Consider the following 25,125-nt stretch of genomic DNA (forward strand, 5'->3'; position numbering starts at 1 on the left):
TTCAAGTTGCTAAAAGTACCACGTGCACTCTTAAGCAGCGAGAAAGTTCACGCGGAACTTGTTCTGTACTTCGAACTGTCAAAAATTGCCACGTGTTTTCTTAAGCAGCTAGGAAGTTCACACGGAACTTGATCTGTACTTTCAAGTTCTCAAAAGTTCCGCGTGTACTTTTAAGCAGCAAGAAAGTTGACTTTTTAAGTAATTGTGGAACTTCTGGTTGCTTGGGAAACTCTTAAATTCATTTTCCAAACCCATTCCCATATTTCAGGTTCAGAATTTAGTTCTAGAACTAAATTTAAAAACTGAACTCTGAAAATGAACTCAGTTTCAGAATTTTTTAACTAAATTCAGGACTAAATTCCGTACCTGAATTGTGCAACTGAATTCCTGAATCTTGGTCCAGAATTTAGGTTTTGATGTAGATAAATAAATGATAAACAGAAGTACTCGTTCGTTGGGTAATCGCATAGACATCATATTAACAAGATATCCAGCTCTCACATATCCCGAGCATATCATTGGCAACATTCGTTTTTGCGAGCATGGTGCCCTCGAGCGAGTCCGTATCGATACTTGTACATACAAGTAGCTGAGAGAAATGTCAAATTCGTGCGCGTAGAATAGCAGCATCGCGCACCCATACAATTGACATGATATGTTCAATGTGATGCCGTGCGATAGTGTTGTTGAATCTGGCTCCAAGCTGACCACCCTGTCATATTCAGTAGTGTTTTAGTTCTAGATGCATAATTTATGCCAGTTACAAAATTTAAATCTGGATTTTATAACAAGAAAAACTGGCAGCCCCAGCAGTGTTTTACTCGTGTTTCAAATATACAAAAAATAGAACGGCATCGTAGACCAGTTTTAAATTTGACAGAAGAACTGGTCGAATGAATAAAACTAGAACGGCTTGTTGCGGATACGTTTGTTCCAGTTTCTGTTCTATTATAGATCTTCCATATAGAACTTCTAACTGCTGAATTTGCTCTAATGATTTGTATACGTCAATACGGATTTCATGCACAGATAAAAAACTTTTACAGTTTAGTTCGCGCAGTTCAATATAGGTGGAACTAGTGCCCCACGAAAATTTATGTTTAGAAGAATTTACACATTAGTCTGTGCATATATATCTTCGGAATTCAGAGTTGTCAGCAATTTGATCTACACGGTAAAAATCTCGATGAACATTAGAAAAGGTCCCAAGTGCAAAGGACAGTTTCTCTTGGTTTACATTCTCTTTCAATTATTACGGCAAATTCCAGTGATTTCCAACAAATTCTACAGTGCATATCGAAAGTTGATGGTTTTAGCTATTATCCTGTGTGAAGTATTAGATGGAAAGATTACTGATTGGACTGTAATATTTGAAAGAGAAAGTAAACAAAGAGAAACTGTCATTTGCACTTAGGACCTTTTCTCGAGTTTGATTTCAAATAATGGGAATTAATGGGAAAACTGATTTAATGAGTAAATATCCTTTTCTCAATACTGTGGCTGTGAACCTTTTCGCGGTCAATTTTACCTTTTGGTTAAAATCTGACACTCGAGCGGTTAATTTGATGTTGTCAAAAATAACCCTGCTCGATAGCATGGTTATTTTTGAAAGATCGATGGTTATTTCCCGACACTGAAAAAAATCTTGCAATGAAAATTCTTATATTAAATCTTTAGTTGAAATTATTTCCAGTGGAAGATAAGCCCAAATAACTTTCCGTCCGTCAAATTTTGAAATGGGCCGCAGTTTTAGTTAAATTTAACTACTCGACACAATATAACCACTCAAATGTAAGATTTTAACAAAAAGTTAAAATTAACCACGAAATGGTACACAGTCTGAGTAAAGCAAATATGCGTAAAAAATTGGGTGGTTTGCCACCAAGTTTTATATGACGGAACGAGAGTGGGTGGAAAATAATCCATTTTAAGGGCCAATTTACATTCTTCGGAAAACGACCAATATTGCAAAACGTAATAGGTGATCTAGATAATTTAAATTGGAATTTTTTGGATAAGAATCTATTTTTTTTTGTCTGGTAGGACATTGTCAATAAATGGATTTATGGTTTCACAAACAGAGCACGAAAACTCATCTGAGGGTTTCGTTCATTGAACAGACTCTGTTAAATGCAAGTGAATTACAACAATTTAAACAGCGTATCTTCATATGAAAATTTGTTATATCATGACCGAATCAGTGTCACAGTAAAAATAGAATTGTTACAATCTCAATGTAATTATCAATCGATGTGACCAAAAAATTAGTCGTGCTGAACATCAAATTTTCTGTTTTCGAGAAATATTGCAAATAAATCACACGTTATTACATCAAAACAACGTATTGAGAAGACTACATCAACTTGACTGAATACTGTAAGGAATTTATGCATCTTTTCGCGTAATATTACAACCTTTAGAACGACACCAACACGTTTGTGATATTACATCAAAATTACTGCACATCACTATTCACTACTGATATGCAGCTATTACGATGTAATATCACAACAATCTACAATAGGTTGTAATATTACACGAAAAGATGCATAATTTAATACCAGAATCATATACAGTATTCGGTTGGGGTGATGTAATGTACTCAATACGTTGTTTCGATGTAATGACGTGTGATTTATTTGCAATATTTCTCGGAAACAGAAAATTGTTGCATTTGATGTTAAGCACGTCTAATTTTTTGGTAACATCGATTGATAATCGCATCGAAATGGTTACAATTCTTTTTTTTTTATCATATGCGATATTCATCTGCACAGCAAAATTAGTGTGAATGCAGTATCCAAACAGTCATTTAAAATGTTTCGACGGACCCAAATGACAAAGTTTAAAAAGTTCCTTGAACAAATAAAAATGTTCCGCACAGTTGATATGGAAGCCTCGATATCTGTAGTTGTATAAAATAAACTGGAATGTGTAATTAATAAAATTAATCAAGTGCTGAGTGATTTGAAAAGGTCTCATGATACACCTGATTAAGGTGGAATTACGGCAAAGATAATTTCTCAACTTTTCAATTAATTGTAATTTTTTGAGAATGACACGCTTTTTTCAAGGCCATAGATAAATTATGTAGTTTATACCGCTGTGTCAGTGATATTTGGGAATATTTCGGATGATAGAAAACACGTTTTATTAAAACTATGAGGACATTCATAAATCACGTTCTAAAAATTGGAATTTAATAAAATTAAATGTACACATTAAAAAATATTAAGACTAAAAAAAGTAATGATGGGTGATGGGTAGTAAAGGTACGCCAGAAAAGTGAATTTCTATTCCATTATTTTTAAAATCTGTATGTCATTCTGCTGTTAGGCAACGAATAGGAAACTTCGTTTGCTGACCTGCACAATCAACGATTCGACAGCCTTTGGCATTAATTCTAACCCAATAACCGAGAGTTATATCGTCAGATACATTGATTATTGTGATGTACTGTAATGTTAACACTCTCAAATGCTCTAGGCGAACTAAATGTATTAAATGACAGTTTTCTATATGAAGTAGTCTTTCATGCTCATTTCTAATAGTTAGTTCTACTAAACCTAAACAACTCACACATATACTTTCGAAAAGTGCACTGATACCGTAACCGTGATGTTCTGTGGAACAAATTAACTCAAGCTTCTTCAAGCACGGGAAGCTATCCATTTGACCAACTAATGCCAGGGAGCTACCATTGATATATAAGATTAGACTATGAAGCTGATCTAAAGATGCTCGAAAGAAATTTGGAGCTACTGTTTGATTACCATAGTAGTCAATATCAATTGATTTCAACTGATCGCCAGGCCGTAACTGGAAGCGTCTGTAGTCGCACCATCGAACAGTAACTGAAGTGACTTCCGGTGCATCGACCACGAAAACATACTGGACGCGAGAAAACTTCACATTACTCCAACTTATCTTTTTTACTGTTTTAAGCGTAAGAGTAGACTGATTGGAATATAGAACACTACGAAGCCGACCATCCACGTGTAATTCTTCTAGTAAAATCCTGTTTATGTTATCGCCAAATGATCCATCTTCGTATCGGAATCCATTGAGGACAAGTTTCTTAAGTTTACTGCAGTTACGACTTAAACTACTTAGCATCGCGTCGTTTGAGTACACCATATCTACGTGGTGTAGTGCAGGCATATTACCGAACAGCATATCCCAATCATATTCTTCTGACTCGTCGCTAGCTCGTCTAATCAACAGCCGTTCTAGCTTTGGCCGCATTGTTGTGAAAAAGTTTTGCCACATACAACCTTTAAGATCCACTTCCAATGTTTTCAACCGAGAACAACCTCTCAGTTCAAGTAAGGGACCTTCTCGGTACAAAGCTTCCTCATCGCCCAGGGATTCAAGTACTATAACAGCTGATTCTAAGTTTGGGGCATCCAGAAAAACTGCTACAGACGCTGGAGCGGATCCGGAATATAGTTGAATATAATGGAACTTTTTAAGTTGTTCCATCGTCAGTTCTTGCACGGAAGAAAGTAATACAAGCTGATCCACGGTAAGTTCCAAGCTTAGCTCTGTTAATGATCTGAATCGAACCGAATGTAGCCGAATGCTTTCGAAAACCGAATTAACCATTCCAAACAACGACAGGCCGTGCACTTCACATTGATCTAAAACATTCACTAAACACCGGTTAATTTTAGCGCTTGAAACGTTATTGTTCAACTCGACTGCCAACAGCCTGTAATTCCGTTTACTGTAGCGCAAAAGCACTTCAGGTTCATGTTCATCCCCATACGATGTTCCTATAACTAGGACGATTGTTTGGGCCAGCGCAGGACAGCTAAATAAAGCTTCGTTCCACCTGCGACATACCAAAGAGCAAGCGAGTCGATCTTTGAATTTCAGCTTTCCGAGTATCGATTCCAACGGCTCGAGCGGAAGAGCGCTCCAGTCCATGATGATGGACGATCGTCTTTACTTGAAATGTATCAAGCTTTTGTAACGTTGGAAAACAAGGAACATTTTAATTAATGAAAATTATGAACACAATTTATTTGAATCTTGGATTTTACCAGAATATAAACTTTTCGTTTGTCCAGGGGACAGCTAAGACCGATAACGGTCCATTTTGCTGGTGAGCAATATTTGAAAGACCATAATAAATATTAGATTTGTTTACATACTGAGACGAAAAAAACACAACGTAAACACCATTCAAGACGTTTAAAAAAATCATTCCGCTTTGTTCCGGAACGAAACGTTTCCTTCTTGTCACTGTAACTTTTTCTAGGGTTACCAGGTTTATAACCTACACGCTGCCAAAAAAAAAAACCAACGGTTGACTTAAATTCACCTAACGTGAAGTAATCAAGCATGTTTTTAATTGTTGGGTGAAAAGTACTGTATCGATTGAGTAGTTTTCATTCAACAGTGTAGTTTACTTCAATAAGTTGCTGTTGGGTGAAAAAATTTTGTGTATTGCATTGCAGAAACTATCGGTCAGATTTTAAGTGAGTGAAATTATTTTGTAAAATTGCCAGTTTTGAAAGAATAATTCAATGATTGTCATCAATCGCAATGTGAGTAGCTTTGTATAATTTCTTTTTAAAATAATAATTATACCGCAATATCATTTCAGGCGATGGAAGATATCGAGATGCGTTCGATCGCTCAACGATGCAGATCCAGCAGCTGAATCGAACCATCGAACGAAAACTGAAATCAAATTACCCAAGTTGATTTTTATATCGCTTGCGTAGTTTCTACCTAATCAGTACTATTGATGCTTTTACTCAAAAATAAGTAAAACCCATTTTACCCAAAATTGGCTTCCTGCACGCAACCCCTCTATTGAGTGAAAAGTACTTAAAATTAGGTAATTTTTTGGCAGTGTGTACATATCTCGATAAATAGAGTGCCTATAACCAGAGTGACGACTTCTCATCCGTAATGTTACACTCAGATAAATTGACTGCTGATATTCATAAAATTTGCCTTATGATGCTATAAAAAAATACAGAAACACGTTTTCATAAGAACCATTTAAATTTCATTCCATTTGAATGATTTCCATAATCAAAAACTAAGGTACCGAACGAACATGCGTATAAATTTCATTGGGTCGCCTTATGATTTTTATATCTGTCACTAGTGTGAAAAATAATCATATTGAAATAAAAAAAATGGCTACCGTTGAGTTCGACGAGCTCGTGCTAATCGCAGATTGGCTCACAGAAGCTCCTGTGACCTGCCTGGATATTTTCAAAGGTACCGTAACTAAAAATAAACTGAAACAACTAATTTTTTATAATCCATTTAAGTACAGGTGTCGGACTTAAAACGGTTCACTTGGTCACGTTGAGTGAAAACAATTTCATCGAAGCCATCAGCAGTGGACCGAAGCCAACAATTGAGGCAAGTGAATTGTGGTCCTTGGTGGAAAATTGGCGCAAACGGAACGTAAGTATTAATTATTTAAACTTTCGATTAAATATTGTACATTATTGCGTTATTTTTCTTATTTCCCAGGGTTTAGTCAATGCGACGATTGTTGACGTCAAGCCTGTAGATAGATCTACAGTTTCCGAACCGGTTGAAAATTTGGATGAAATTCATTCAAATAATGAAATGGAGATGAACTTCAATAAGGTATGTAAATAGAGTGAAATAAGTGTGACTAACTTGGCTTTATGGACCGATAGGTCTAAGCTAAGGAAGAGAGAGAAAAAATATGACTAACTGTGTCATAACCTTTTGTTAATCAGTGCGAATCATTCGAAGCTTGCAACAGCAGTTTCAAGGATCAGGAAAATGAAATTGTAACAGACACTGTAGACAAAAGGGACCTGGAACAACCGAAGTGCAGTCCCAGTTTAAACCCGTTGTTGACGCCGAACAGACTACGACAACTCCTTGAGCAGTCCATATACGGTAAACAAGTATTGCAGAATGGAAAAACACATCTGTTATCGGACTCTGGGAGAAAACTAGTAGTTGACACTGTTGTACGATATCATCTGGCTCAAAATCGCAAAACTTCCGGTGAGATTGTGAACGATCTTAGTGACATCATAGTAGAGGTGTTTCCCAAGGAAAGCAAGGTGAATATTCTCATGTGAAAATACCACATCAGAGCTAAGTATTTTTATTCTTTCATAGCAAACTTATTATATACCTCAGACTGGGCGAGCAAACCCAAGAGGTAAATTATATAGCAGAATAAATTATATTAAGCAGTCTGAAAGAAAAAGGGACCGGCAGGAGTTAGAAAACAGTCAACCGAACACCGTTTCTCTTGAGGCTATCGAAACTCCAGAAGTTACAGCAACTCTATCATGGTTGGAGTTGAATAAATTTCCCTGGACTACGGTGTTATCCCAATGGGAAGTCAGTTTCCCAGTGAGGAAGAAATATCTTCAAAAATTTAATAAAGCCAGCTCAGTCATCCAAACATATTCGCATTTGAGAGAGGAATATGGCTATCAACTTGTAAATATCATGTTCCGATGAAAAACAAATTTAATATATATTTTTTCTAATTTCAGTTAGATATTGACTTTCAAAAACTTGGCCTAACAAACCCCCACGGTGGATGTCAAAAATGGGATTCATTATTTCAATCTATCGCTAAATTCATTGCAAAAAGAGCAAAAGATCCTACATCTAAAGAGTTAATTCGGATAATCGAGGACTCAAACCATTCCACCGGTGAGATATTTTTAGACTATTTAAATTCATTTTATTATATGTACCTGGTAATCTTGACACATATTCAAATTCAATATCGTTATAATCTTATTGATCGACCAACAATACTCAAAACTTTTCCGAATAGCTCTAGTGAATTACAGTATGTGACTAACCAAAACATATTTCAGTTCGTCCATTAGTTCGGCTGCGTTTGTTATTTAATGTATATCTACACTCTTCTACACACTATCTATAATCAAAAATGTTGTTCATACTGCATCATAATATTCGGCACTTTCACAATTATGTGAAGTTTTTCCTCCAAAACTGCTCGATTCATTCTATGGTTTTATTGAATTCTGTCTGAAAACCATGAGTTCTGTCACCGAATCCATCATATTGTGATTTACTGTTCTCGAAATTTTAGATATGCTCTAAATTCGTTTCTCCAGTAGAACATTTTTCTCCTTGTATTCATCTGTGCACTGCAGGGTTCCACGAACTAATAATGATATAACATCGATATATAAATAATAATTGATCTTCTTGGCAATCTATTCTTACCTAGCGGTTCTAAAAAGTGAGGGTATAATCAAAATAAGGAAATATGAACATATATAGGAAAACTATAGCAACTATATTACATATAATTTTGACGTGTGGCGGTTGAAAACTATTAAGGGCCACGATGCAATGTAGTATAGGTGATCACATTGAACTGCTTTACAATTTCCATTATGTCTTCTTTCTGGCCCTATGATCGGGGCTGGGAATCGAGTCCAGGTGTGCTTCATGAGAGGCATCGACTAACCCATACCCGTCCCCACTGGGAGACTTTTCAAATTTTGTTTGGGGTACGTTCTGTTTATTTACAAGTAAAACAATGTTATTAACAGGATAAAGGTTGAATTAAATTCTATTTTTAGTTACCACAACTAGATACAATTCGAAGCATCTTTGTTTTTTTTTTCTAATTTTTCCTGTTCATAAAGAATAATTAACATAAACACGCATGCGACCACCGTTATTATACTCTATCGTGATTAGAATATTATATTGTTATCTTGTCAGAGATGCCAAAATCTGAAAATTTCTTAGAGATGCTACTAGTTTTTGTAAAATTTTGGTAATTCGACGGCTTACAACTATTCGTCAAATGTACAGACTTTTCAAGTTAACAAGGCCCTTTTCCACACTAAATCGATTCCGCTTGCATGCTTAAAGGGACACAGATTTTAGTTAAAATTGGAAGATTTTTTAAACTCTATCCAAAAATACATGAAAATTATACCTGGCATCACTGTATTACATGATAACAATAAGATTTCGTATCTTAAGCAGATAAAACAGTTAATAATTTTAAATTCTAAAAAGTTTGTGTGTAAATACATTAATATAGTTCTTTTTTGCAGATTTACGTTTGTTACACACGCTATTGGCATTGAACACCGTTTTGATTCCAGTAAAAGCTGCAAAAGGATTCAAGCCAACAGTTGCTACTGCACAAGCGGATACATTTCTATTAGTTTAAAATCATAACGAATTCGAAGCTGAACTGGAAAAAAACATCAAAGTTTATGAAGAGCAACAAATTCCCATACCTCCAAAGCTGATTGTACTGGGAGATAATCTTGCATCAATTACTGGAGAGTGTATGGTGATTTACAAGTCTATAATATATAAGCTTCAAACAATTGTACGCGGAGTTGATGTTCTAGTGAAACTTCGCATCATATTAGGACTACCAGTATCAAAGCTCTCGAAGTTAGTTTGGGTTTTCATCGAACAATTCATATATGGTGTTTTGCCGGATAACGGGTATTATCTGTGTGTAAACAAGCTCGTGGATTATTTGAATCAACAGGAATGATGATAGCATGTTTTGTAGCTACATGTGCTGACACATTTGCAACGGCAAATGAGTTGATAATGCACGTGAAAAATGTTCATCGACCGCCCGTTTTTTATGAGTATAAATGCACGTTTCCCGCTTGCATACAAATTTTTACTAACCTGTATAGATACACGAAGCATTTAAAAAATCATAAATTCAGTTCGGAATCAGTTGTTACACCTATACGTTACAATTACAGAGAAAATGATATTAATTTAGAATTTAATTTGCCAACAAACAAAGTGAGAAAAGTCGAAGGTAATACGGTACCTACAGATAACAGTGATTCTATATTAGATGCTAATTTAAACGATTTGAAAAAATCGGCTGTTGAATTTACGTTAAACCTACATCAAAGACCCAATTTGGCTCGCAGCGATGTGCGAGAAATACAGAAAGCTACCCAAAAATTTTGTTCGAAAGCTGTTGAAAACATTGAAAAATATAGCACATGCACTGATAGTACTGAGATCAATTACACTTTTAAAAAATACCTATCACAATTGAAGCATAGTTTTGATTTTATAGATACAGATCATAAGTTCTTAAAACACATAGAGGACATAGGCATTTTCAAACCACCAAATATATTAACTTTACAACAAAATGAGTTGAAAATCTCTATTACTGAAGAATGTCGTAAGTCATGCTTGGTATTGAATCAGATCGAATTTCAAATAAAATCCTTTTTTCAAATGGAAAATATTTTTTGTAAAACTATGGAACATACGCGAAAATTGGAACGATCAGGTGAAATTGTTCATTTTGTTAATGGAAATGTGTACAAGAAGATAAAATCTAAATTTAACCATAATGAAGAAGTTAACTATGTCATACCGTTGTGGTTGTACGCTGACGAATTCGAGGTGAACGATCCTCAAAGTTCGCATAGCAAAATTGATTCGATTTGTGGAATTTATTACAAATTCCCAACGCTTCCGGATGAATTTAAATCTAGGCTGTGTAATATTTTTGTTGCAGGAATGATCAGAAAAGTTATTATAAACAAAACAGGTATGAATAAACTTGTGCAGAAGTTGATCATTCCATTTAAAAAATTAGAAGAAGAAGGGATTGTTCTGAAATTAAATGAGGAATATGTAAGAGTTTATTTTGTATTATGTCTCTTCCAAGGCGACAATTTGGGTGTACATTCATTATTGCTCTTGTCTGCTGGCTTTAATGCAAATTACTACTGTAGGTTTTGTCGTAGACATAGACATAACCTACAAGGTGATTGCGAGGAATACACTGACAGTTTACGAAACGTAGAAAATTATGAAGAAGATGTTAGAATAGATAATCATTCTGACACTGGCATCGTTGGACGATCCGCCTTCAATGAATTGAAGTTCTTCCACGTGATTGAAAATCCCAGCGTTGATGCTATGCATGACCTTTTTAGCAATGGTGTTTGCAAGTATGGTTTTCTTTCTGCGTTAAACTACTTCATTTACAAAAAACGATTCTTTACGGTTTCCGTATTAAATACAAGACTGCATTTCATTAGTCGTACATCGTTAGATACAAGCTTGCGTCGCATACCAGATTTCGATGAGACTTATGATAAGAAAACCAGAGGCAAAATAATTACAATTAGAATGACTGCATCTGAGACGAGATCTTTCTATAAAAATTTTACTTTTATAGTAGGACCCTATGTGCCAAATAATGACCCAGTATGGACCTTTTGTAAAATTTTAATCAAAATGATTGATTCAATTCTTGCCAGATCTTTCACTGAAACTAGTTTAAACGAGATGGAACTATTAATTCTTTCACATCACCGATTATATCAAGAGTTATTTTGTGAAAATCTTAAACCTAAGCAACATTTTCTTCTGCACTATCCTAAAGTTATAAAAGAATGTGGTCCTATTGAGCGTATGATGTGTTTTAGAAATGAATCAAGACATCAGAGTTTCAAAGAATATGCTAATGTGGTTTCTTCCCGCATTAATGTGGCGTATACTTTATGTCTCAAATCATCTTTATAGTTCAGTTTCAACGTTTACAATAAGCTGTTCACTCTTACTGATAATGAGGGTAATTTTAAACAGCAATCCATTAAATCCAGGCCATATCATTCTAAAATAATTTCTCTGTGTCCGTTTCCTGAAGATGAAGAAGTATTATTTGCTCAGAGTGTCACTTTCAAAGGTACCGAGCTAACCGTTGGTAAATTTATAACAATAACGACAAAGCAAATGATTAATCTTTTCGAAATTGAAGATTTTGTTAAACATAACGATGAAGTATTTGTAGTGTGTAGACAGTGGAAGGTAGGAGATTTTCAAGAACATTATTTAGCGTTTGAAGCCAAAGAAAGAACCGGAACAATACAGTTTTTGGACATTAGCAAGATCGATGGTTCGCCTTTCAGTGTTCATGAGATTGATAGTAAATACCTTTTTCGGAAAAACAATAACTTTATATAAATTTGAATGTTTATAAATATGTATGTACATGCAGATAAAAACTGTAAACTATCTATGTCAAGAAATGAGATAATACACAAATCAAACATTTTTTTGTTATAATTATTGATTTGATCAAGCTGGCATTTTCGACTTAAAAATATTGTGTTAATGTACATAATAAAATTTAAATCACTAATTTGTCTCTTAATTTTTCAGTACAATAACTTCACTAGAATCATATTTTTATTACCGCGTTCACTATGTATTTCACAACACTTTTAATGTGTTTATTAATCGTTACAATTCAGATACATATTTTGGAATGTATTTCACATCATTCATCAGAGCATCACCAATAAAAGTATGAAGCAATATAAATATTCTAATAAAATTTTTAATGTATTGAAATTTAAAAAATAATGATTTGATAAAAGTTCATTTAATACAGAAGTTCATAACCCAGGTCTTGCTAATTAATTTTTATGTATATTAACATAATACAACAATATTAAAAACAAAAAATATGAGAAAAACTGTTTAACAATTCACAAACAATTTCGTTCGAAATCTATATGAGGAATTACAATGTTTGTGTGATAAAATCATGATTTAGATAAATGTTATAGATTGGAAACCATTAGTTTGATCATTAAATTTCATAACGCTACCTTATGAAAAAGATATGAAACTCTTAAAACTTGATTCGGTTAAATTCATAAGGCAAATCAATGAAAAGTTTACCGATTCCTTGTGGCTAAAAAACATAATGCAAACTAATGAATATTGCTAGTTTTTTTGTCTGAGTGTATAGTCACTCTATCGATAAACGTTAGAAAAGGTCCCAAGTGCAAATGACAGTTTCTTTGTGTTAACTTTCTCCATCATTAATTACAAGTGTCAGATTTTAACCAAAAGTTATAATTAACCGCGAAATGGTTCACAGCCTAAGTAATGACATTCCAAATTTATATGGAGAATTCACGACACTTCTAATGATCATGTAAGGGCCGTTTTACACTGCACTGAAAATAATTTGCACACTTAGCATCATGTGCAAAGCATTCGAATTATCAAAACATGTAGAATACATGAAATTCATGAAAATATTATTTAACATATAAAATGAGCGTAAAAACTGATGATATTTAGTGGAACTCATAGTACATTTATCTGAAATGCATATCAAAACGATAAGATATAACGTTACCACTAGATTCTATATAATTTCATGTGGATGTCAAATTGTTTTCCATATAGACTTCAATTGAAATACGATTGACCGAATCAAGTGTTTTGCACATACATTTTTGCTTTAATCATTTCAACTAAAAAATGAAGTGTTGAACACATGTAGTTTGATTCAATAGCAAATCACATCACAACCAAAGAAAATAGACACATGGAAGCTAAGTGAAAAATACGAATAAACTAATAGAAATACTTAAATTTTAACAGACTTTACACATAATCCTCATGTAGAATACTTTTTTGCATTGAAATGTCATCACTTGGACATAAAGAATAAAATAATTTGCTTAATATTGTTTAATTCAGCAAGTGAGTTTTTTCTTTCTTTATGCTATCTTCCTATCACTGTGATGCGATTATAATCGTTCCCACCAATTCTGAGAAACTGTCACTTGCTAATGCGTTTTTTTGTAGAAATATCACTGACAATTTAATTATTGTACTTACGGTGCGATAAATTTATAAGCTGAGATGGAGAACTTGATTCAAAATTTTCGCAGCGAAGGTTGTTGCAGCCATTTCGTTCAAAACTTTTTTATTATATGTTTGACATTTAGTATTGCCGCAATTGTTGAGAAAAATAAAGATTATTGGGAATACACATATACATCAATGTGATGGCACTTTAAAATAACTTGTTATGACATTGGTTTATGTCATACAGTTACGAAAATTTTTCTTATGTGCAAACCATTCTGTATCAACAAGTCTACACTTCCGAAGTGTTCACAATTAAATGAATAGTGTATAACAATACATTGAAATGTTTTTCAAAGGTCAAAGTTTAATTGTGGAAGGTTTTGTAACAATAAATCGTATTGTTTTTCTGCAATATTTTTTATTCGGGTAATCCGGACTCCGATTTGGAATCGGAAGTTGCATTTTGTTCGAATCCATGTATCGGACGATTTAGCTGGGTTGCACCGTATCAGACGTATTAACTGGGTTGGTTTCCTTCCCCTCAAATAAACATAAGTAAACCGGGTGCTACCGGGTGCAACTGTCAAATTTCCAGTATTGCCAACTGCGAAATGAAGTTTAGACTTCCTGTTCTTTTCAGCCAAGTTCTCTTCGACGTATGTTGTGTCGATAAATAAACTTTTGAGGTAAAGTTGAAGTATTTGCTGTTTTAGAAAACTGTCTTGCTGATATTTTATACAAATGTGATTACAAGGAATTGTTTAATGAGTACAAGTTTTTTGTTCTGTAAGAAACGATTCAGTTAGGAATTAAATCGGTTTAATTGTTAGCTTGTCCGAAGGCATTGACATAACCTGCAGCTTCTACTGATTTGTTTGTGATATTTCATACTCTTTTAAACTTGCAGAAAATGGTTCGCATTAGTGTGCTGGCCGATGCACTTAAATGCATCAACAACGCCGAGAAACGAGGCAAGCGGCAAGTCTTAATTCGGCCAAACTCAAAAGTGGTGATTAAATTCCTTACCGTAATGATGAAGCATGGATACATCGGTGAGTTCGAAATCGTTGATGACCACCGGTCTGGCAAGGTTGTTGTAAATTTAACCGGTCGCCTCAACAAAGCCGGCATCATTTCGCCTCGCTTCGATGTAAAATTGAACGATGTGGAACGGTGGACCAATACGCTGCTGCCGTCCCGTCAGTTTGGGTGAGTAGACTAGGTTTAGTTGCGCTTCATGAACATCGAAAACTTCGCCAATCTCTTGTATGTTCGAATTCAGTTAATTGAAGTAGGATTTTGAATCGGTTATCTAGAATTTGCAGTAAAATTTGTTATTTATCGGCAGATTTTTATCAGTGAAACAATGTCAAAACAAGGAAATGTTAAGATAGTGTTGCAATTGTAAAGGTACGCCAACATTTGTTGACGTTAAAAGTCTGAGTTCTTTACTCTAACTATTGACAAGTTTGGATTAGTTTTGTGATACAGTAAGCGTTATTATTGAGTATTTTTAGAGCTTTTTAATACTATAATAGTTTCCACCAAAAGCCTTCTTACTAACTAAGAGCGAATCAAACAGTCGATACGCTTTTGAACACTAGGAGGCAAGAACAATGAACTCTTCGGAGAACGTCCACCATTAATCCCGGTTTTGTGCCTAAAATCAATTCCGATTCAATGGATGGGTACAGCACAATTTATGACATTAAACTTTTTACATCGTTTTGTGAAACCTTGAAACTATAAGTGATTTTTTCTTCTCTTTTCAGCTACGTTGTGCTCACTACCAGTGGTGGTATTATGGATCACGAGGAAGCCAGAAGGAAACATCTTGGAGGCAAGATTTTAGGTTACTTTTTCTAGATTTTGTTGAACGACTAAATAATACGGAGTAAAATCAACAATTCCAAAACATAAACGCTAGCAAAATTCGCCGTTCTCTTTTCTGTTTGTGAATGTTATGTCATATTAAGAATTTATTACGCATAGAAAGGAGAACGGCAACGTTTTGTTCCATGATTTTAGAGTCCGAAAATTCTTATGACCTCTTCAAAAGAATATATTTTTGCACAAAAATCTGTATAACTGAAATCTTGCGCCAAACTATGAAATGAGTCTCGTCAGTAATTCAGAATTGATCGCCAATTTTTAAATCTACTTTATTGGGAATTCGCGTCAGTCAAACCAAAGTGGTGTTGAGTTGGCTGTAGTTTGTATCGGAACATTTGAAGATTTTAATTCAAATGTCACATCAAAGCAGTTCCATTGTGAGTCAGGGCAAATAAGTAATAAACTGAAGGGGCTGGGTCTGGTGAGTATGTCGCATGCGGTAGCATTTTCCATCCGAACTCCTCTATTGTTGTTTTTACGTTTGTGTGTCATCTTCGTCAAATAATGCATGCGATTTGATGTCTTTTATTCGACGACTTTCTACGTTTCTTGTTTCTCACATAAAATTCTCCATATTCGGAGCGTTGAAACCATCTCTTGAAAATTGTTTTCGATCGAGAATATAGACCGTAAGACTCCTCAAGAATTCAATGAGATTCGTTAGCAGAATTGTTCAAATGGAAACACGAAGTCAATATTGTGAACAAAATTGACCAGGTTTAGATTCGAAACAAGTACTGAATATTGTTGAGAGATGTCAAAGCAAAGAAAACTGTATGACAATTCTTCGAAAGTAGAAGAAGTTTTAATCAAGAAACACATAATTGAGGATATTGTAGAAAAAAATAGGCAAACGCCAAATCAAACTGAAATCTTATAGTTTCTATCAGGCATAAACATTTCTTATCCAACATTATTACAACAATCCAACAGATCCATATTCATCTTCGGTTTTCAACATTCAGTAATAGCCGTTCAACCGAGAAGGTTGTGTATAGAAGCGTACAGTTTAATAACGCTGGTTGGTTTACACGCGTTAAATACGACAACGGTTGAACTACAGGTAGAGACCTGTTGGCAGCAGCCGTTAAAACGTAAAATCGTGCTGCATAAGAGAGCCCTAGTGCTGGACCAAGCTGGTGAAGGAAACAACAAAGGGCGTTTCCCAAACTCTACCCAGGCCGCAATATACAGCCACAAGTGCTGAGCAGGAGAGTGCAAAGGCACATCGAAGAGGAAGAGTGCAAAGGCACATAGAAGCAGGAGAGTGCAAAGGCACACCGGTGCGAAGGCACTTCGGTGCAGAAGCATATCGGTGCGGAGCACAAGGAAGAAGGAGACAAGACAACTCGGTCTTTCCACTGCCATACAACACGCAGGTATACACCGGTGACCTGCGCTGGTTACAGCTGGCGAAGACGAAAGCAAATCGGAATTCGAGTGGTGCTGGATGTCAGGTAGCAGTAGCATCACATCATATTCTATCGCTACAGTGAGCTTCAGCATTGTATCAACGTCCAGATACATCCAACAAGAACATCTAGAGCAACGAGGATCTACACGGCAGTGCAACGGAGATAGACAACAATTTCAAGGTAGAAGTTTTTTCTTTTCCTTTTGATTGAGTACTGTGTAGTGTTGGTTTCAAATTTTATTTTAAAGTTTAGTTAAAAATTTTAATGTAATGGATGAATCCATGGACGTAAATCCTAGCATGAATCCGATACCCCCACGAACGAAAAAATATCAGGAGAGCTCTTCTGGGCCTTGGATAGTCTTTTTTAGACGTATATCAAAGCCATTAAACATTTTTCAAATTAATAAAGGTTTGACATCACGATACTCTTCAATCAAAGAGATCATAAAAGTAAATAACGATAAAATTCGTGTTGTGGTAAATAATTTGAAACACGCGAATGATATTGTCTCTTCGGAACATTTCAATAAAGAGTATAAAGTTTACATACCCTCCAAAGATGTCGAAATTGACGGTGTTGTTACCGAAGCGAGTCTTTCGGTAGATGATTTACTCAAGCATGGTGTTGGTCGTTTCAAGAACTCTATGCTTGAGGGTGTGAAAATACTGGAGTGCAAACAACTGTACTCAGTAGTTCATGAAGAGGAAAAAAAAGTTTATCGCCCATCAGACTCGTTTCGAGTGACATTTGCCGGGTCTGCGTTGCCGTCCCATGTCTATGTCGATAAAATTCGCCTCCCTGTTCGGCTTTTTGTTCCAAATGTAATGAATTGTACGAACTGCAAAAAATTCGGCCACACAGCTACTTACTGTAGTAATAAACCAAAATGTATTAAGTGTGAAGGGCCTCATAAAGATAATGATTGCAACAAGGAAATTGAAAAATGTATTTATTGTGGGAATAGTCCTCATGATGATATTTCAGTATGCACTGCATTTAAAGTGCACAAAGACAAAATTAAGCTTTCTTTAAAAGCACGGTCTAAGCGCACATATGCAGAAATGCTTAAAACGGTCATTGATGTCCCCCCTTTGGAAACCGAAAACGGGTTTTCAAATCTAGAGGAACCTGAGGACTCTGACTCTGACGAAAATAGTGAAGGTAATTCGTTTATCACTACCCAAGGGTCAGTTAAGAGAAAGAAGTCTTCTTCCAAATTACCAAAAAAGACACCTAAAATTTCATCTTCAAAAAAAGATCCCCGTGTTAAACAAAAAAAGTCAAAACCAAAGACTGTGCCTCCTGGTTTGTCAAATTCACAAACCAATCCAGGATCTAGTACAGAAAAAGATAATAATCCAGTGGGCTCCATTTCACAGCCACCAACAGGATTACTGAAGTTTTCGGAAATTGTTGAATGGATTTTCTCAGCATTCAATATATCTGAACCCTTAAAGACCCTCATAATGGCATTCCTTCCAATAGCTAGAACCTTTTTGAAGCAGTTATCAGCTCAATGGCCAATTGTCTCAGGTTTTGTATCTTTTGATGGATAATTTATCACCCGTCGCAAATGATACAATCACTGTCCTGCAGTGGAATTGTCGAAGCATCATGCCAAAACTTGATTCATTTAAAATATTATTGCATAGTCAAAAATGTGATGTATTTGCTTTATGCGAAACATGGCTTACTTCAAACATAGCTTTAAATTTTAATGATTTTAACATTATACGTTTCGATAGAGACTCTCCGTATGGTGGAGTGCTTTTGGGAATTAAGAAATGCTATTCCTTTTATAGATTAAACATCCCTTCAACTTCTAGTATAGAAGTTGTTGCTTGCCAAATAAACATTAAAGGCAAAGATATTTGCATAGCTTCGGTTTATATTCCTCCAAAAGCACAAGTTGGACAGCAACAGCTTAATGAAATGGTTGAAGCCCTTCCTGCTCCACGATTGATTCTGGGGGATTTAAATTCGCACGGAATGATGTGGGGTTCCGTTTACAATGATAGCAGATCATCTTTAATACAAAACATTTGTGACAATTTTAGCATGACGGTATTAAATATGGGTAGCATGACACGGATCCCAAGACCTCCGGCACGCCCAAGTGCATTAGATCTATCTCTTTGCTCAACATCAATTCGACTAGATTGCACCTGGAAAATACTGCCTGATTTACACGGTAGCGATCATTTACCAATCATCATCTCAATTAGCAGTAGCAATTGCATTGCTACTTCCGCTATTATTCCATATGATTTGACAAAAAATATCGACTGGATTAAATACCAAAGTAGTATCTCTAGTATTTTGAATTCAATGGAAGAGCTCCCTCCACTTGAAGAATATGACTTCCTCATTTGTTCGATTCTGGAGGCAGCAGAACAATCCCAAACTAAACGCTTTCCTGGGCCAACGACTAACAGAAGGCCTCCCAACCCCTGGTGGGACAAAGAGTGCTCAGAGGCTAAACTCGCAAAACAAAATGCTTGCAAGACGTTTCTAAAACGGGGAGGAGGAACTCCTCAGAATTTTGAAAAACTTATGGTTTTAGAAACCAAGTACAAGAGCATACTTCGAGCCAAAAAATGTAGCTATTGGAGACATTTTGTCGAAGGTTTGTCAAGAGATACCTCAATGAGCACTCTTTGGAACACGGCCAGACGAATGAGGAATCGTAACGTGGGCAATGAGAGTGATGAATACTCGAACCGATGGATATTTGACTTTGCTAGGAAAGTTTGCCCAGATTCTGTTCCTACGCAGAGCATTATACGGGAATCTCCTCCAAATAATGGTTTTATTAATAACCCATTTTCAATGATGGAATTTTCTATAGCACTCTTGTCTTGTAACAATAACGCTCCAGGGTTGGACAGAATTAAATTCAACTTGGTGAAGAATCTGCCCAACCTCGCAAAAAGACGTTTGTTGGAATTGTTCAACAAGTTTCTTGAGCAAAATATTGTTCCACCTGACTGGAGACAAGTGAAAGTTATCGCCATTCAAAAACCGGGGAAACCAGCTTCCAATCACAACTCATATAGACCCATTGCGATGTTGTCCTGCATCAGAAAATTGTTCGAAAAAATTATTCTACGACGTCTCGACACTTGGGTCGAGACGAACGGTTTGTTGTCAGATACTCAGTTTGGCTTCCGTAGAAATAAAGGGACGAATGATTGCCTTGCATTACTTTCGTCTGACATCCAAATTGCCTTCGCTCAAAAGCAACAAATGGCATCTGTATTTTTAGACATTAAAGGAGCATTTGATTCAGTTTCCATTGATGTTCTTTCAGACAAGCTTCACCAAAATGGACTCCCAGCGGTTATAAATAATTATTTGCACAACCTTTTGTCAGAGAAACACATGCATTTTTCACATGGCGATTTGGCAACACTCAGAAATAGTTACATGGGTCTCCCGCAAGGCTCATGCCTCAGTCCGCTCCTCTATAATTTTTACGTAAATGACATTGACAGCTGTCTAGTAACCCCATGTACACTAAGACAATTGGCAGATGATGGCGTGGTTTCAGTTACTGGACCCAAAGCTATTGATCTGCATAAACCATTGCAAGATACCTTAGATAACTTGTCCGATTGGGCTGTTCATCTTGGTATCGAATTCTCTGCGGAGAAAACAGAGTTAGTCGTCTTTTCAAGAAAGCATGATCCCGCGCAGCTTCAGCTCCATATGATGGGAAGAATGATCCAACAGGTTTTAACTTTTAAATACCTCGGGGTGTGGTTCGATTCCAAATGCACGTGGGGAGGACACATTAGGTTTCTGATAACAAAATGCCAACAAAGAGTAAATTTTCTTCGAACAATAACAGGATCTTGGTGGGGTGCTCATCCGGAAGATCTAATAAAATTGTATCAGACAACGATACTTTCAGTGATGGAATATGGATGCGTTTGTTTTCGTTCCGCTGCAAACTCTCATATTATCAAACTGGAGCGAATTCAGTATCGTTGTTTGCGAATTGCTTTAGGGTGCATGCATTCGACACATACAATGAGTCTTGAAGTTCTGGCGGGAGTTTTTCCATTAAAAGATCGATTTTGGGAGCTTTCATCACGCCTGCTAATAAGATGTGAGGTGCTGAATCCCATGGTAATTAATAATTTCGAACGACTAGTCGAGCTTCGATCTCAAACAAAATTCATGACAGTATATTTTAACCATATGTCACAGGAAATCAACCCTTCAAGATATATTCCTATCCGTGTCAGCCTCCTAAATGTCCCTGACTCAACTTTATTTTTCGATACATCCATGCAGCGCGAAGTGCGTGGAATCCCGGATCATCTACGTTCGACGGAAATCCCAAAAATATTTTCAAGTAAGTTCAGGCATATTGACTCTGAGAAAATGTTTTACACGGACGGATCGCGAATTGAAGAAGCGACAGGGTTTGGTATGTTCAACAATAATGTTTCGGCATCATTTAGGCTTCAAGAACCTGCATCTGTTTATATAGCAGAGCTAGCAGCAGTTCATTATAGTTTGAGTGTAATCGTCACATTATCTCCAAACCATTATTTCCTCTTCACAGATAGTCTGAGTGCAATTGAAGCCATTCGCTCAAACATGACTGGCAAGACTGAACCGTTTTTCCTGGGCAAAATAAAACAGTGCCTGAACGACATATTGAACAATAATTATCTAATCACTATAGTCTGGGTCCCGGCTCATTGCTCCATTCCTGGCAATGAAAGAGCCGATATTTTAGCCAAACGTGGTGCTATTGAGGGTGAAATTTATGAGAGACCAATTGCTTTCAACGAATTCTATAGCTCGTCTCGCCAAAGAACACTTGCCAGCTGGCAAGCTTCTTGGGATAAAGATGATCTGGGTCGGTGGATGCACTCAATTATTCCGAAAATATCGACAAAGGCATGGTTCAGGGGACTGGATGTGAGTAGAGATTTCATTCGTGTGATGTCCAGACTCATGTCCAATCACTACACGTTAGATGCACATCTCCTTCGAATTGGGCTCTCCGAGACTAATCATTGTGCTTGTGGCGAAGGTTATCGAGATATTGATCATGTCGTTTGGACATGCGTGGAGTATCGTGATGTCAGATCTCAACTAATAAATTCTTTGCGTACCCAAGGTAGACTATCCAATATCCCAGTTCGAGACATTCTTGCTTGTCGTGACCTTTCATACATGAAACTTATTTATCATTTCATAAAGAAAACTGGAGTTTCAATTTAATAAAGGCCCCTTTCAAGACTTAGTTCTGATCCCAGCTGCGTCCATGAGTTCAACCAATAGCTAAATTAGAATAAAAATAATGTAATGATACAAACAAACTCGAAACAGTTTATGAAATTATTAACAAAATGTCTGAAAATAACAGCTTATTTTATAATTTATAGAAGTTAATCGTTTGGTTCAAATAATATTTCCGAGTAGATTTCATAATTAATGACGAGTTACCTAAGATGATATTTAAGTAATAAGAGAATAAATAAATTCAAAACGTTGTGACTATGTTAGAATTAAATTAGGATAAGAATATTATGTAAAAGTGATACTACGGCGAAGAAAAACTTATGTAAACTGCCTTAAGAAATAAACGTATTTATGAAAAAAAAAAAAACAGATCCATATTGACTGTTATCATAGACTTAACCAGAATATTTTGATCGAATGTTAAAATTTGTATTCAAATCACAGATTTGATCGAATTACAGATCGAGTTATGCTTTTGGTATGGAAAATCGAACTCGATTAGAATGGAAAATTTCGCATTCGATCGAATCTGAATCTAACGAAATACAGAATCGGGGTGAATACTTTAAATCCTAAACTAACACTAAGCATAGCATTTAACCAAAAATGTGCCTCATCATAGAAAAGAATTTTGCGCTATAAACATATTTAATTGAACACTTATTTCTAAAATAAGTTTTTACGATTTGGAAGCGTTGTTGTGGAGTTAACTTATTCATTATTATCTGCCAAACAATACTGAGTAGCGACATTACTTTACAATCACCCCTACTCTGTACGTCCGATCGAATGTGCCATTTCAATTTCCATTCCGCATTCCATTCGAGTTGGTATGAACTCGAATATCATTCGTTCGAGTTGCTCAATTTTCGAAACTTACTCGATCGACTTGCGTACGTATTATTTCTATTCGGTTTAGAATCGTTCTAAATTTTTTTATACAAGTGTGACGGTTTCGTTTACTAAGAAATGAATAATATAAATAATATAGAACGTGTAACTCAAGGGTTCCCAAAGTGGTCGATATCCTTTTTGCGGGGGTCGACGTAAGCAAAAACTGACATTGGTGGTCGACGAGGTCTAGAATTCGACCTCCTATTGTTTGATATAAGTTGTTATTTGAAATATTTACGCTAAAAAAGTTGTGTTTATTTTACCATCCGCGGAATTGGTAAGTATTTCACATCAATATTAAAAAAGCAAGAAGTTGAATTTTCAAAAGAATTTGTTGATGGGGGTCTGAGGCCCAAGTTAATTTTAGTAAAGGGGTCCATGACACAAAATAGTTTGGGAACCCCTGGTGTAAGTAGCTTTGATGGTAAGTGTTCGAAATTTCAAGTGTTCCCGAACGAGAGTCGATCGAATCATACAAGTCGAACGGAATAAAGAATGCAAAATTCGAACTCGAACGAATGTATAGATTCCAGCCCCCTACTATGACGTCATGTAACTGTGGCCAGCATCATTCGGCAAAAACCAGAACAATGAAGAATAATGGCGCACAAAAATTGGATATTACAAACTACATATTTTTTATTCAGTACCCTTTACCACACTTCCCCACAAATTATCGATCAGAATATCATCACTACGGTAAGGAAACTAAGATTTTAAATGCTCGAATGTTTGTTTACCATACTCTGAGCGCTCTGATTGCCCATCAAATGCCCCAGATGTTGGCTACGATAACACTTGCTTGCCTTATCCTTGTCACCGGGCTGATAGATTCGTTTGTATCACAAATCCGTCGGATTGCAGAATCGGGGTGAATGTCTAACCGTTCATTGTCAGGAACCTAATTTTTTAGATCTTTTGAATTCATTTAAACATAACGAGTACTTGGAAGCGGTACGAGTGCCTCAAAGGGAGACTGAATGACTCGGACAGAACGGTTTTCGGAGATTGTCATAGTGTACTTTTGTAGGACTACCTCAACCAGAAAAAATGGAAGCGATTTAAGAACGAAGCTTGAGCGATTTTAGACCGAAGCAATTGAGCATTGCCATTGTAGTTAAAAGCCCTAAATCGAGTTCCAATTATATCGTTTTTTTTATTTATATCGTTTAAAGTTCCAATTACTTGATCATCCACCTTGTTCACTTGATTTGGCTTCCTCGAACTATTATCTATCCCAAATCTCAAGTCATCTCTGAAATGTGAGTTTTGTTTTGGAATTTTATACCGCTACTTCCGGAACCAGAAAGTAAGTTTGTATGGAAATCTGTTCTCCACGAATCGGTGTAAGGGGGCCTCCTCAGACTATTCCTTTTCATGTTATTTGCGAATGATCCATGCAGTGAATTAGCATAATTTAAAGTAGCAATGTAGATGATCTTAAAATCTATCGCATCATCACAAGCCTTGTGCTCTACAGATGGAAATTTGGGTTTCAGACATGTGTGCTATAAATCGCAATACAACAAACGTTGAAAAATGTAACACAATAACCTTCTCTCGGACACAGTCACTAATTTTATTAAAATACTCAATAATGACAGTTCCAGTGGAAAAGCATAAGATGTCTGTTAAAAACGCCGGTAAGAGGCGCACCAAGATTTGAGTACATAAGCAATCTGAAGAGTATTTCCCGTGGACCTACAGGAACAACAGGATACGACCATCATCGAAGTACCCGCGTCATCTGGACAATCTCCATGTAAGATATAATCCACCAGCCAACCAGAATTTGTTCGAGCCTGGTTTTTGTTCGTGCCTGTTTATCTGTTATCTGTGATAAGACTAAGGCTTATGAACAAAGCAAAAATCAATTTTATAAGGAAGTGGAGTTTTTCATAAGCAGTCTTAAGATTGGCTTAATTATTATCTAAGCATGTTCTAATTGTTCGCTTCATGTATCTCATCAAAAGTTCGTAATTGTCTTATGATTAAGTCATGTCAAAAAAAGTAT

General features: G+C 35.9%; 3 protein-coding genes and 1 long non-coding RNA gene across 4 annotated transcripts; 3 read left to right on the forward strand and 1 right to left on the reverse strand.

Annotated features, from left to right (window-relative positions):
• Window positions 1–3,185: 3,185 nt before the first annotated feature.
• Window positions 3,186–5,175, reverse strand: LOC131425782 (uncharacterized). The gene is made up of 2 exons (XM_058587932.1): window positions 5,046–5,175; window positions 3,186–4,966 (listed from the first exon to the last, which is right to left on the reverse strand). Exon 2 carries the CDS (start codon window positions 4,927–4,929, stop codon window positions 3,322–3,324), a length of 1,608 nt encoding a protein of 535 aa, XP_058443915.1. The 5' UTR covers window positions 4,930–4,966; window positions 5,046–5,175; the 3' UTR covers window positions 3,186–3,321.
• Window positions 5,176–5,940: 765 nt separating this feature from the next.
• On the forward strand, window positions 5,941–7,091 carry LOC131428162 (uncharacterized). Its single transcript, XM_058591874.1, has 4 exons — window positions 5,941–6,240; window positions 6,299–6,432; window positions 6,502–6,621; window positions 6,738–7,091. Exons 1-4 carry the CDS (start codon window positions 6,102–6,104, stop codon window positions 7,089–7,091), a joined length of 747 nt encoding a protein of 248 aa, XP_058447857.1. The 5' UTR covers window positions 5,941–6,101.
• Window positions 7,092–7,153: 62 nt separating this feature from the next.
• Window positions 7,154–10,349, forward strand: LOC131425783 (uncharacterized). The gene is made up of 3 exons (XR_009229028.1): window positions 7,154–7,461; window positions 7,518–7,680; window positions 9,075–10,349. It is a non-coding gene; the product is annotated as an uncharacterized LOC131425783 (long non-coding RNA).
• A 3,883-nt stretch (window positions 10,350–14,232) lies between these two features.
• LOC131425784 (small ribosomal subunit protein uS8A) lies at window positions 14,233–15,565 on the forward strand. The gene is made up of 3 exons (XM_058587933.1): window positions 14,233–14,330; window positions 14,552–14,853; window positions 15,417–15,565. The coding sequence occupies exons 2-3, from the start codon at window positions 14,555–14,557 to the stop codon at window positions 15,508–15,510; spliced, it is 393 nt and encodes a 130-aa protein (XP_058443916.1). The 5' UTR covers window positions 14,233–14,330; window positions 14,552–14,554; the 3' UTR covers window positions 15,511–15,565.
• The last annotated feature ends 9,560 nt before the right edge of the window (window positions 15,566–25,125 follow it).

Source organism: Malaya genurostris, chromosome 1 (genome assembly GCF_030247185.1).
Source record: "Malaya genurostris strain Urasoe2022 chromosome 1, Malgen_1.1, whole genome shotgun sequence".
NCBI lineage: Eukaryota > Metazoa > Arthropoda > Insecta > Diptera > Culicidae > Malaya > Malaya genurostris.

Excerpts from the sequence above, each read along its gene's own strand:
- LOC131425784 (XM_058587933.1), top strand. The coding sequence starts at position 14,555 with ATGGTTCGCATTAGTGTGCTGGCCGATGCACTTAAATGCATCAACAAC. Across the intron at positions 14,854-15,416 it reads CTGCCGTCCCGTCAGTTTGG|CTACGTTGTGCTCACTACCA; the intron begins GTGAGTAGACTA and ends TTCTCTTTTCAG.
- LOC131425782 (XM_058587932.1), bottom strand. The coding sequence starts at position 4,929 with ATGGACTGGAGCGCTCTTCCGCTCGAGCCGTTGGAATCGATACTCGGA.
- LOC131428162 (XM_058591874.1), top strand. The coding sequence starts at position 6,102 with ATGATTTTTATATCTGTCACTAGTGTGAAAAATAATCATATTGAAATA. Across the intron at positions 6,241-6,298 it reads CTGCCTGGATATTTTCAAAG|GTGTCGGACTTAAAACGGTT; the intron begins GTACCGTAACTA and ends ATTTAAGTACAG. Across the intron at positions 6,433-6,501 it reads AAAATTGGCGCAAACGGAAC|GGTTTAGTCAATGCGACGAT; the intron begins GTAAGTATTAAT and ends CTTATTTCCCAG.